General features: G+C 48.7%; 1 protein-coding gene across 5 annotated transcripts; it reads left to right on the top strand.

The window, feature by feature from the left end:
* Positions 1–622: 622 nt before the first annotated feature.
* Positions 623–6,110, top strand: CDKN3 (cyclin dependent kinase inhibitor 3). 5 transcript variants are annotated; one of them, XM_066186963.1, is made up of 8 exons: positions 623–666; positions 879–961; positions 1,623–1,678; positions 2,306–2,350; positions 3,127–3,349; positions 4,426–4,457; positions 5,002–5,105; positions 5,817–6,110. In XM_066186963.1, the coding sequence occupies exons 1-8, from the start codon at positions 625–627 to the stop codon at positions 5,901–5,903; spliced, it is 672 nt and encodes a 223-aa protein (XP_066043060.1). In that variant the 5' UTR covers positions 623–624; the 3' UTR covers positions 5,904–6,110. The 5 variants fall into 5 exon arrangements, with proteins under 5 accessions (XP_066043060.1, XP_066043061.1, XP_066043058.1 ...); XM_066186964.1 differs by lacking the exon at positions 623–666 and adding an exon at positions 736–746; XM_066186961.1 differs by lacking the exon at positions 623–666 and having other exon boundaries at positions 738–961; positions 5,820–6,110.
* The last annotated feature ends 2,313 nt before the right edge of the window (positions 6,111–8,423 follow it).

The following is an 8,423-nucleotide window of genomic DNA, read 5'->3' as shown; positions in this document are numbered from 1 at the left end:
AAAGTCCTGTGGTCTCTGCACATAGAACTGACCACCCAAAACCCCCACAAGGCACCCGCTCAAGATCATCCCTGCTCCTGCATATTCTGTGAGTGAGGGCTCACGTCCATCTCCATGTTTTATCATGGAACCAGGGAAGGTTTTGGGTTGAAAGGGAATTTAAAGCCCATCCAGTCCCACCCTCTGCCATCAGCAGGCACCTTCCACTAGAATCTTAGAACATTTCCAGGGATGGGGCAGCTTCTCTGGGCAACCTGTGCTAGGGCCTCACCGCCCTCACAACGAAGAGTTTTCTCGCCAATATCCCATCTAACCCTGCCATGTATCTTCGTGAATTCATTCCCCCTTGCCCTATCGCTTTTAAGAACCACGGGGACTACCAGGAATAGGATAGTCATGAGCACACCCCCAGGAGCGATTTAAAATGGAATGAGGGGAGGCGCATTCCCCCGGCGCCCCCGCCCGGCGCCCTCACGGGGCCCCGCCCCCTCGCGGAGCCCCGCCCCCGGCGCTCGAGACCGCCCCTTCCCGCCTCCCCGTCTCACCCAATCAGCGCAGAGATCACCACAGCTGTTTGCATATTAAAAGCCCCCCTCGCTACTCACCAATCAGAGCGCTCCTCTCATGAAGCCGGGGGGAAGGTCTGCTCGGCTTTCCACACACCCAGTGAGCCGCAGCTTCCCATTGGGCGATGGGCCGGTGGGCGGGGCCAATTTGAACGGGCGGCGGCAGGGAGCGGCGCCATGGTGAAACCGCTGAGGGATCGGGATCGGGATCGGGATCGGGATCGGGATCGGGATCGGGATCGGGATCGGGATCGGGATCCTGATACCGCCGAGGGTCCCGGCCCCACGGTGAGCCCCCCGCTCTCCCCGCAGCCCGCTGCGGCGCCAGCCGACGGCTTCGCCTCCTCAGACGATGAGGTCGCCGAGGAGAACGCGAGCCCGCTCCACATCTCCTGGTGAGGCGACACCCGCGGGATCCTTTCCCTGAGGAAATTGCATTAAATCCCTGTCTTGAGAAACAAGAGGGGTTTCTCTTCGCAAGGGAAACCCGAGCCGGGCCGGGGGTGGCCCGGTGGTGCTGGGGAACTGTCAGTGGATGTGGCTGTGGTCCAACACCCCTGCCCAAGCAGCGTCACCCACAGCAGGAGGCCGAGGATCACATCCAGGCGGGTTTTGAATATTTCCAGGGAAGGAGACTCCACGACTTCCCTTGGGCAGCCCTTTCCAGGCCTCTGTTCTTTATTCACAGGATAGGGAGGCCCTGGCACAGGGTGCCCAGAGAAGCTGTGGCTGCCCCATCCCTGGAAGTGTCCAAGGCCAGACTGGACAGGGATATCCCAACCTGGGATAGTGGAAATTGTCCCTGCCCATGACAGGGGATTGGAACAAGATGGTCCCCTCCAACCCAAACCTTTTGTCACCCTCAAAGTAACGTTTTTCCTCATACTCACTTCCCATGTTTCATTTTGTGCCTGTTGCTCCTCATCTTCCCACCAGACACTGGTGAAAGGGTCTGGCCCCACCCTCTTGACACCCCCTCAAAAGATATTTATATATTTAAATAATTGAAATCTTCCCTTCTGATTTTTATTTATTTTACTTTTCATTTTCTGATAGGTTGTCTTTGCCTCCTCTCTACTCTTCAGAATTCCTGGGATTATGTTCCCTTCCAGGTAAGAAGCAGTCACTGAAATTTGCAGGCGTATCTGAAAGCTGAAGAGGAGTAACACCTTGTACCCCAAAATTCTGTGTTGTGGGTGACTCCTTTTGTAATGTCCCCCTGGGATACATGTTTTGGAAACACCGAAGCTAATCTAGAGAATAATCTTAATGTAAGATCACATTTTTTAAAGTCATAAAATAAACATATAAACTTTGACTGCGTTTTTAACTACCAAAACTGCCGCCATGGTGAATCTACACTCAACTCTAAAGTGATCTTTATTCAGCCCTTGTATTTGTTGGACGATTTTTTTGTATTTTGTGGGGGGATTTCATGCAGTATTCTGTTTTAAAATATCCAAAACTTTTAAAATATCCAAAGCACAAAGCACCTTAAAACCTCAGGCAGATTTCTTCCTTTAATCCTATTACATTACAGTATTAAGCAGATAATGGTGTTTAAACTGTCTTCAGTACCGGGGATCTACCTGCAAAAACAAGATCTGTGTTTTACGCAGGGCGTGGCTTTGTTGCTTGTTTTGGTTTTGGGGGGAGGCTGCCTGTGCTCTGTTCTCCTGCTGCCATCCCATAAATGTCACTTACCTGGAGTGGTAACTGTTGTTCATAACTTGTTCCAGGTTGCAGGTTTAAGGATGTCAGAAGAAATCTTCAGAAAGATATAGGTGAGTCTTCCTTGTGTCCAGGGCAATCCCGTGGATATTCCATGACTATGGAATAAATAGTCAGGATATTTCCAGGCAGGAGCTGCACAGAACCCATGAGGCGTCTTCAGAGCAGCTGGGATCAAGATGAATTACAATTCTTTCTCCCAGAGAAACGTGAAATTGGGATAGAAAAGATGGAATTATGTAAAGATTTGTGCTGACTATTCAGCTGTAAGCACTAAAGAGCAGAGACTAAGAGCAAATTCCCACCGGGTCTGGGTAAGCCAAGCTTTGGAAGTCTTGGCTGTGAGGGTGGGGAGGCTCTGGCACAGAGAAGCTGTGGCTGCCCCTGGATCCCTGGAAGTGTCCAAGGCCAGGTTGGACAGGGCTTGGAGCAGCCTGGGATAGAGGAAGGTGTCCCTGCCCATGGCGGAGAGTGGAACAAGATGAGCTTTAAGATCTGTTCCAGCCCAAACCATCCTGGGATTCCGTGATTTTAACTGGAGATGGGACAGAAACATACTTAAGTGGATAACTGGCTGTCCTGAGTGCTGATGTGTTCTCCAGTGAGACTTCTCTCAGGATTCCCTCTGAACTGAGAATTCCTCTCCTGGATTACCTGAAGGGAAATGTGGGAGGGACTCAGTGGAAGGAAAGAGTGCTCAAACCAAAATTGCTCGCAGCTATTGTCTTAGCCCCAAAGATTAAAGAGACTCAGGACCAAGGTGCTTATCTGTTCATCCTTAAGCTTGATAGGCTTTTGTTTATTTGCAAGTGTCTTAATCTGTTGGCAGGAGAACTGAAGAGCTGTGGGATCCAGGATATCTTTGTGCTCTGTACCAGAGGAGAGCTCTCAAAATACCGAGTGCCAAACCTGATTGACTCCTACCAGCAGCACGGGCTGTGTGTGCACCACCACCCCATTCCTGATGGGAATGCTCCTGACATTGCCACCTGCTGCCAGATCCTGGAAGAGCTCAGAACATGCCTGGAAAACAAGCAGAAAACAATGATACAGTAGGTTCTGGCTGCCTCCTCATCACCCCACATTCCTGTAAAGGATGCTCATACATCTCCAGATGTATGAGCAGGGGAAATAGGACAGTGTGAAAAGGCAGTTGCATTCTTTAGGGTTAGTTCATGCTGTGAAGTCTGCTTCTTCCTCCTCCTGCAGCTATTTGGAGAGAATTCGTCCTTTCAGAAGATCAGAATGTCCCATTTCCCCTTGCTCTGTCCAGCAAGAGTTTTAAAGTGTGTTTTGAGTGGCACCACAGGGCTCCTTGCTCCCAGCCTACCTGGATGTCAGCTGTACAGGATGAGTTGGGTGCTAAAACACTTCTTTATCAGAGTTTGTGACTGCCCCATCCCTGGAAGTGTTCCGGGCCAGGCTGGATGGAGCTTGGAACAAACTGATCCAGTGGAAGGTGTCCCTGCCCATGGCAGGGGTGGAATGAAGTGACTTTAAGGTCTTTTCCAACCCAAACCACTCTATGATTCTATAACATGCCCCTGGACTAGTTATCAGTGGATAAGCAGTGGATTCCAGCAGTGCAAAATTGACTCCTAATTTCCATGAATGGGTTTAAAGGAATTTATTTAGTTGAGCTCAGGGAAGAGGGGGAGAGCTTTCCAAATTCCATGTTCGCTGAATGATCCCACTGACAGCTTCCTGTCCAGACATCCACTGAGTCCTTGGTGTTCCTGCAGACACAGAACCCTGCCGCACTCCTCACAACTGTCCTCAAACCCTTCATCTGGAGTACAATTTAAAGAAATTTGAGATTGTCCGTCCTCACGCTGTTTCCTGTCCTCCTGTGCCTTTGGGACCATTACCAGGAATGAAGGGGAACTTTAAAATAGAAGTTTCCATGGAGAGACACAGAAGGTCTGGAGAATAAATAGGATATATCCCTGTTGGTATAGAAATAGAATATAAAAATATGGAGGAATTCTTGTTCTGACTTCCTTGTAGCACTGCTCCTCTTGATTATATTAAGGCAAGAACTGTGTCCATATATTTATGTGTTGGGGGGTCTCTGGGGGTGCTGCAGTTTGCTACAGCTCATTACAGCCAGATGTTTTCTTTTCTCCAGCTGTTACGGTGGCCTCGGACGCTCATGCCTCGGTAAGAGTTTGTCTCCATGCCTGACCAACCCATCCCACAAACCCATGGAGCCAAATCCTGCTGGAAGCTTCACTGTGGATGCAATCCAAACTGCCACTACCAGGAGCAGCCTGGTTAATAGAAAGGACATGAACCAATTCCTCTGCAACTGTCTCCTTTGCAGTGTTGTCCCTTAAAGCTTTCGGGAGCGTTAGTTACTGTGTGTTCCCAGAAGGAAGGGGTGCTGATATGGCCAGAAGACACAAAGGGGAATTAAGTGGGTGTACTGGCACTCATGGCTGAAAAGCCTAGGAATTGCATCCCAGAAGCTGCTGGGAAGGCAGGGGGAAAATAGTGGGAGGGTTTTCACCTATTTCCAAAGCCCATAGGCTTATGCAGGAGCAGCAGGCAGAGGGGCCAGTGCCCAGAAATAAGATTCTGCAAGAGATCCAAGAGCTCTGGGACCCAGATAGTTTTGCCAGGGTGGTTTTCATGGGACAAATCAGTGGCTGTGTGCAGTCAGAGGTGCTCAGCAGCATTCAGGTATAAACACTTTCCCTTACAGTGGCTGCCTGTCTCCTGCTCCAGCTTTCGGACACCCTGACACCTCAGCAGGCGATAGAGAGCCTCAGGAACCTGAGAGGATCGGGGGCCATACAGACCATCAAGGTAATGGGGCTGCAGCAGGTAAAACACCCGTGTTCCAAACACCAGTGAGAGCTCAGCCAGTCCCCTTCTTCACCTCCCAGAGAGATACCTCCGTCTTTCCAGAGCTGCTCTCTGGGGTTTGAGCTGTTTCCTGCTTACAAGAAACAGCTTCTTCTAGGAAACTGGTGACTGGACAAGAGGAAAAGGCCTCAAGCTGTGCCAGAAAAGGTTTAATTTGAATAATAGGGAAAATTTCTACACCGAAAGGGTTGTCCAGCCCTGGCACAGCTGCCCATAGCAGTGGTGGAATCCCCATCCCTGGAGGGATTTAAAAGCCATGTGGATGCACCTGGGGACGTGGGGTGGTTGTGGCCTTATAGTGCTGGGGGAATGGTTGGACTCAAAGACCTTGGAGACATTTTTCAACCTAAATGATTCCATGATTCAAAATAAAGCAGCTTTGAATTCTGTCAACCCCCAGCTCTGAGGACCATGTAATTGGGGTAATGCATCACCTGTGGCCATTATGGGGAACCACAGGATCCAAGTCAAGATCCATGGAATATGTGTCTGACAGTGAAAAATCCCAGAGGATGTGGAATAAGCACAGGAAGAACAAATGGACCAGGGGGTGCAGTTTTCATCCAGGGGTATCAAACAGCTTTTTAACAGAGGTGGTGCCTCTTGTTAAAGTCCAGGGCACTGACTGCAGACCTGGCTGTGCCTTTCCAGCAGTACAATTTCCTCCATGACTTCCGGGAGAACCTGGCTGCACACCTGGCGACGGAGGACGCCGTGCTGAGATCGGCGTCGCGGTAGCTGATCCTGCCACGGGCACCTCTGTGTCTGTGTGGAAAACTCCTGGACAAGACAGCTCTCTCCTGACCTTTCCTCAGTGCTACTGCCTCTATGTCACAGCTGCTGCCTTCCAAATCCATGTGTAAAGTATTGGGATGGGGAAGGAAATCCTAGAGAACATGTAGAACTTCCTCTCTTTGGTGACTTCAATACTCACTGCCTGAAAAATGCGTGTACAAGTGTGTTTGTGTCCATTGCTTTTCTGCTGGGATAATGGAGCTGGATGGAAATTCCATCTCTGGAGGTGTTGAAAAACACCCTCACACCCTCAGCTCTGCTGTAAAGCAAAGTCAAGTCAAGCTGGAGCACTCACCCCTTACGAGCTCGTAACAACTCATTCTAAAATGTCACGGTTCTGCTCAATGTGTTGAGGGGTATTTGGGAAGGAGGCTCCTCATTCCAAAAGCAGGAGGTGTTGTACCAAAAAATCTGTGAGAAAGCCAGCAGGGGGTTGTAGGTGACTGTGGCAGGGACACACTGCTGCAGCTGCGTGGGTGAGCTGGCACGGCCCTTCTGCCTGCTGCCACCACTGCGAGTAAACAGTCAGCTGTGGGCTGGGAGGATCTCACAACAGAACAGTCCTCTAACAGTCCTCAGCCCTCCTGTTTCACTATATCCATTCATAAAGCCAGATGAAACAGCTTCTGGCCTTTGATAAAAAACTCAGGATTCTGATAAAGTTCAGGACCTTCTCAAGTCAAAAGTTGGGATGAGACTGCAGACAGCACCAGGGGGCTGGAGTTGAACAAGTCCCTGCTTTGTGAACTTCAGAATTTATCTTTTAACATTTGAACTTCAAGCACAAAGGTGATTTCTGCAGATTAATTAGTGTTTACTGCCATTCCCTTCCCCACTCTTATGGCAAACAGGAACTTTACCAGTTTCCACAACATAGAATCATTTACAGCAAATACCCTGCCCCAAATGTGCTCCAGTACTTAATCCTTGCAACTAATGGTTTTCAGATATTAAATATTTATCACATGACTCAGCAGGAAGCTTGCTGAGGGCAAGAGAAATGTTTATTTTCTCCATAATCTTTTTCCTCCTAGAACTCCCAAAAACACTGATCAGTCCCACATTTGGAATGCCAAAGGCCTGGTACTCCAGCAAAGCATCACACAAGGGCTACTCCAACATTCCTGATGTTGCTGAACATGGATGGTATTATCCACAGCCCTGGGCAGCTGGGAATACTTATCTGCACCCCACATCCAGTTAAAGCTGGTCATCAGCAGGACAGTGCAAACACTTTGGTAAATATTGCTGGGCAAAGCCCCTGCAGCTGGAGGGGCTGCAGGAGCAGCTGTCACTCGGGCTCAGTCAGGCCTGGGTTGTTTATTCCACGGTGGAATTTGGCTCAAACCAGCCCAAATGCCAAGGGAACAAGAGGTTTGTTTAGAAGGTTGAGGAGAGCCAGGGGCTACAAGCAGCCAGTCTCGTTTCCATAATGGATTGATAAATATACAAACATAAGAAAGGTTTAATAAGCTTTGCTTCCACAGGCTGAAGTCATCTCTTATATCTCTGGAAGAGCCAAGCAGCAGAAAAAATAAAAATGATCCAATAGGAACAATATTCACAAGTTTCCAAAAAAGCCTTTCAAAAATTCTGCTGTGAAAAGCTAAAAATTATGGTTGCACAAGGAAAAAAATAAATCACGGAATGCTGAAGGCTTGAGCAGTAGGGGCATGGGAAACGCTCAATAAATGCAAGGAAACATGAGAAAAACAATTTTATGTACAAAGCAATACTATTATTACTTAGGAAAGAAAATTTGAAGTTATCACAGCCTAAACTCTTACCCCAGTATATTAAAAAAAAAAAATAGAAACTACCACTCCCCATCCCCTGGGAGCCCAAACTTTGCGTGGTAATAGCCTAGAAAAGGGGAAAGTTGTGGAGGAGAAAGGACAGTCCCAAACCTTGTGGAACGACTTCCAACCAGAGATCACAGACTTAGCCCCTTTGATAGATGACATAAGGAAAGTCTGTTCATTCATACCCAGCACGAATAAAGTGGAAAGGGGGACATTTTCACCATGTCCTAAAAAATAAAGTGTAGGGTCACTAGGTGAAGCCTGGCAGAACTAAATACCTTTTTCACACACAGCAATTCCACAACAGGACTCACTGTCAGGATTCCCCAGAGAAGCTGGGGCTGCCCCATCCCTGGAAGTGTCCGAGGCCAGACTGGATGGGGCATGGAGCAACCTGGGACAGGGGAAGGTGTCCCTGCCCATGGCAGGGGATGGAATGAGATGGATTTTAATTTCATGTCTCTTCCAACACAAACCGCTCTGGGATTCTGTGATCTCTCAGACCAGGCTACAAAAGTGCTCAAAAAGCAACTGAACCGATGGCAGAAAAGCCATTCAGAGCTTTTTAAAATGCCAAAGCCCACTCAGGATATCTGTCACACACTAATTCCCAAATTTCTCACTCTTGAGGCAGATAACACCTGCCCTGTTTTGTATTCCT

Source organism: Chamaea fasciata, unplaced genomic scaffold (genome assembly GCF_029207755.1).
Source record: "Chamaea fasciata isolate MVZ Bird 193981 ecotype frontalis unplaced genomic scaffold, bChaFas1.0.hap1 SCAF_7, whole genome shotgun sequence".
In the NCBI taxonomy this organism is placed as follows: Eukaryota; Metazoa; Chordata; class Aves; order Passeriformes; family Sylviidae; genus Chamaea; species Chamaea fasciata.
Note: the sequence above shows the minus strand (reverse complement) of the source record. Positions and strands in the feature narration are given on the sequence as shown.

What these genes read in the sequence shown, in the direction of transcription:
- CDKN3 (XM_066186960.1), top strand. Translation starts at nt 744, where the DNA reads ATGGTGAAACCGCTGAGGGATCGGGATCGGGATCGGGATCGGGATCGG. An exon ending in AGCCCGCTCCACATCTCCTG is followed by an intron (nt 962 to 1,622) that starts GTGAGGCGACAC and finishes ATTTTCTGATAG; the next exon opens with GTTGTCTTTGCCTCCTCTCT. An exon ending in CCTCGGACGCTCATGCCTCG is followed by an intron (nt 4,458 to 5,001) that starts GTAAGAGTTTGT and finishes TTTCCCTTACAG; the next exon opens with TGGCTGCCTGTCTCCTGCTC.